The sequence below is a fragment of the Homalodisca vitripennis genome, chromosome 5, assembly GCF_021130785.1.
Source record: "Homalodisca vitripennis isolate AUS2020 chromosome 5, UT_GWSS_2.1, whole genome shotgun sequence".
NCBI classification, from domain to species: domain Eukaryota; kingdom Metazoa; phylum Arthropoda; class Insecta; order Hemiptera; family Cicadellidae; genus Homalodisca; species Homalodisca vitripennis.
Genome location: NC_060211.1, coordinates 161,733,818 through 161,738,498, shown reverse-complemented (window position 1 = coordinate 161,738,498; position 4,681 = coordinate 161,733,818). Strand labels below are relative to the sequence as shown.

The 4,681-nt window shown below is 33.5% G+C and overlaps 1 protein-coding gene across 1 annotated transcript; it reads left to right on the top strand.

Moving 5' to 3' along the window:
- Nucleotides 1-1,647: 1,647 nt before the first annotated feature.
- On the top strand, nt 1,648-2,376 carry LOC124363690. Its single transcript, XM_046818950.1, has one exon. It carries the CDS (start codon nt 1,648-1,650, stop codon nt 2,374-2,376), a length of 729 nt encoding a protein of 242 aa, XP_046674906.1.
- The last annotated feature ends 2,305 nt before the right edge of the window (nt 2,377-4,681 follow it).

The following is a 4,681-nucleotide window of genomic DNA, read 5'->3' as shown; positions in this document are numbered from 1 at the left end:
AATTCAAACTGAATCACCAGCTGTTCTATTCCTGTTTGACTGAGAGAATTTATGATCCTATGTATAATAGTAGAACAATAATTCAACAGATTCTTAAATATTTAATTAGATAGCCTAATTTACTCAGATTAAGATCAGAATATAAGTAAAAATTATACATTAATGTTTTATAATAAAATACAGTCAAAATATTTAATATTTATTTTTTTTTTAGTAAACTTTTGAAATAATTTAATTATGAGTATAGATTGTCAATAATGTACGGTATTTAAATTAAAAACTTGTTAACCTTGGTGTAATAATTGTTACTTTTAATGAAATATATGTATTTATTTGAAAAATATAATAAATTTTTCATCTTAAGGTGTAAAAAGTTAAAGCTGAATTAAAGCTATAACTTAATATCATTTCTATTTCAAATAAATTAAAACTGACTTATTGCCAGATGATATTTTCCACTTCAACTATAACTCACGATTAACTCCGTCACATAAATGATAAATGGGCGACGTGACTGTTATATCGTCTGCTAGCAAATATATCCTGAGCCTTGGGTAACTCAGGAAAACTGAAGTTTTGTCTTCAGATATGTTAATATACGTTTTAAGTTTTATTTATACTTTAGCGTACGTGTTCATAGAATGTGAGTCTTGTCAACTGGAGAAGGCTGAATAACTGATTACGTGCGATTGAGAGACAAGAATTGATGCTGGAAGTTTCAATGTATGACGTAGATAATGACATCATGTTTTATGTTTGAAAAGAGTTTATTATTGTTTGATATGTAGCGTTTGTATTGGTTGAAATTATTGACTACAGAACACATTTAATTTTTAAACACACATATTTATATAATTTGACGACATAAATTACTAATACGAATATACATTTGCTATATTATTGGGCTTTAAGTTCTAGTAGTGATAAGCAAAGATAAGTACACATAAACGTCCATAATTAACAAAAAGTTTGACTACGTAAAATTTAATATATAAGAAATATCATTAATATTATAAGAAAGAATTTATTAATATTACTGTTCTCACAATTTTGTGTGGGTTAAACTATTGCAAATATAAGTAAATATTGAGCATGATTGACCGTGTTTTTTGTGCAAGCTATAACATTAGCATTGCCTCAAATTTTTTGGTTTCATTATAAATTATTATAAGTCGTAATTCTTTTTGTGTTTAGTAAAATTCCGAAACCCGGAAATGTAGTTATAACAACAAATTCAGAACTTTATTTTTCGTTTTAAGCAATTGTTTGACAGCGACATATCTGATTGAGAACAGGATTATTCAGCAAATGTACCTGCTGAGATAAATATTTTAAAGTGAACATTACTGCCAAGCTCGGTGACTCAATATTACTCGATCGGCCACCATAGACTGGGGCTAGCCTATCACAGCTTACTGGCTATTAAACCATTTGTTTATAAAATAACTGGTAGATATATCCTAGGGCTCCTTATTAGGCCCATATCTTTTCACTGTATTCATCAATGATATTACTTCGATACTGAAAGTGGATGCCCTGCTTTTTGCTGACGACGTCAAAATCTACACGGTGGTCTCCAGCCGGGACGACTCTGCACTGCTTCAGTCGAGTCTTGATGGTGTTCTGGATTGGTGTAGAACTAACAACATGAAGCTAAACTCGTCCAAATGCTCTGTAATGACCTTCAGTCGATTGCATCAACCTAGTATTTTTCAGTATTCACTGGATGGTCAACCTCTGGATAGAGTATTCAAAATTAAGGACTTGGGTGTTACCTTCTCTGCTGATCTTTCCTTCAATGACCATGTCGATGAGCTGTGCAGAAGAGCGTATAGGATGTTGGGATTCATCAACAGGTCTACTCGTGGAATGACAAGCTCTGCAGTCTTAAGGACTCTCTACTCATCCTTCGTTCGCCAGTTATTGGAATATGCGAGTCCTGTTTGGTCTCCCTACCAGCTGGGTCTTGTTGACAAACTGGAAGCGGTCCAAAGGAGATTCCTGAGACTGGTGGGACTGCGGCGAGGACTGCTGTTTAGAGACATTCCTGTTGCTGAGCTGCAGGCCGAGCTTCTTCTCCCAGATCTTCGGACCAGGCGCTGTGTGGCGGATGTCTTGTTGCTGATTCGGCTGATAAGGGGGGAGCTGGACTGCCCGTCGCTGCTTTCGCGAGTGGATTTTCGTATACCATCGGGGACTCGTTCGAGGGAGTTGTTTGGGAGGCGCCAATATTCAAGAAACTATGACTTCCATGGTCCACTTGCAAGGATGATGAGGATTGGCAACCGTCACTGCGGTGGGTTGGATCTCTTCCACGACGGGGTTTCGACCATAAGGAGAGGAGTATTGACAGCCGCACAGCAGGACTCTACATGAAGCGTCCTACCGTCTCTATTCTTCATTTGTTATTATTTTTTGCATACGTACATATAGTATTTATTGATTGTTATTGTTTTTGTTACTATATATGCATTTTTATCGATTGTTATTATTCTTAGTATATTTTTCAAGTTGTTACATACTTTGCTCGTATTTATATCTGCATGTATTCGGTTGCTGGTATACTTATTGTTTGCTTGTTATAGGTTTGATTTGTAAACATTGGTTTGTCTTTTATTTCTTGCATACGTACAGACAGTATTTATTAATGGTTTTTGTTTTTGTTACTATATATACATATTATCGCTGTTATTATACTTAGTATACTTTTCAAGTTGTTGCATACTGCTTGTATTTATACTGCTTGCATGCTAGTATTCTGTTACTAGTATATTTAAGTATCTGCATGTTATAGATTTGATTTGTAAACATTGGTTTTGCCGTTGGAAATAAATAAATAAATAAATAAATATATTTTAAACTTTTAAAGCAGACGTGTACTGCCCTAGAGAATAATATAAAATTATAGGTCCACCAGTTCCCGCAAAAGTGTATTGGGTACACACTTTATATAAGATATTTTAATAGTTTCTGCAGTTCCCAAAGTAAGTGTAACGAGAAAGAGAATACTTAGACTGAAAAAGGGGTGAGACACTTGGAATAGGAAATGGATGTGATTGAATGTATTTCAGTGATTCAGGGTTGCTTGGGAACATCAGCGTGCATCTTTCTGGAAACGACTTCTACACATCTCGGCTAGTTGGGAGTTTTTTACAGTGACTTCACTGACCTCACGTATACGTTTTTGGACTTTCCAAAATCAAAGTGACAGCCCTGTTGGAACTTACTTGTTCCTGGAAATGATTAATGTGGTTCAATGGATGACATTTGTGTGTGAATATAGTATTTTATCATTAAACTTTACTTATTTAATGAAATCTTACCGTTTGTATTAAGGTGCTCTTGCCGAATTACAAGATGGGAATTATCTCTTTGGTCATACTATATCACGGATGCTCAGGAATTAGGTGTATTTTGACAATCAAATGTTGGTATCTGATTGTATTCCTGTTGGTAGCCACTTCCTGTTACAAAGCAGTGCAACGAGATAAGTTATTGAGATAGGTGACTTTAATGATGATTATCGTGATCAATGCAAGCCTTAATTATTTTTTAAACCCGCAGTGAGCAGAGCTGCAGCAGGGTTATGCTAGTATTATGGATTTAACAAAGTGTACAACATATTTTATTACTATAGTCCCGCCGCGACTACCGCACCGTTACTCAGATTACCGTAGACTACCTCGCCACCATATTACGGCCTTTTCATACTTTCCCTTAACTTTTATAACTATAAGTAGTATATACGAGTACACAGAGCGTATCTGCAATGTTTACAGTCACTGAAAAGTAACTTTGCTTGTAACATAGCTTTGTGTTAAGTGATATAAAACTATAAAAGTAGTGACTAAATAAATAGAAAAAAATAATTTAATTGTATGCTTCGTGAAATATTTATATCTGTATGTGATGTAATTGAATTTTAAGTGCTTTTCAATTTGCCTTTGGAAGCCATGTTTGATGGGTACTCTGTAAAGAATATGCACATTAACCTTTGAACTTTGTATAAGAGATATGAAAATATGCAGTAATTAGAGGACATTAAAACACAGTTTTATTTTATTATTGCAAAGCCTATAAAAGTGTTTAAAGTTTGTGAAAGAGAAATTGTTCTATTTTAAATAATGAACGGTGTAATAAAGTAAGAATTGTTATAATGCCATTTCACTGACGGTTCTTGGCATTTGTATCTTAGATACTTTCTTAAAACATCCTTCTAAATGACATATATACCGTATAACACTGATACAGTACACATAAACCTCTTCTACCTTCTATAAATGGAAATAGTAATGAGTATAATACTGAAATAATGATAAACTAACTAACTTTTTATTTTAAGGCCAATTTTTGTCTAAGTAAAAAGTTTATTTAATATTTATTGTAAATCAGAATTTAGTGTAAAATAGAAGAAGAGTAAATAAAAATTATATTGATATGTAGATCTATCAGTTATAAACCCTTATTGTCTTATTGAATACTTCGGGGTGGTTTTGATGAGAAATATCAGTTTACAAAGTTTTAGGTCTTAGAACGAAACAATCACTTTTGATTGCAAACTTCCAGCGTTTGTTTTGTTGGTTCACCAGTGTTTCTTGCTTCACAATGTCAATCAGTTCGACAGAAGAAGTTAAACGAGATCTCTAAACTTTATGATGAACTTGGTGTTTTATTTTTAAAC

Bases quoted from the DNA above. Each gene is read 5' to 3' on its own strand.
- LOC124363690 (XM_046818950.1), top strand. From the start codon at position 1,648: ATGAAGCTAAACTCGTCCAAATGCTCTGTAATGACCTTCAGTCGATTG.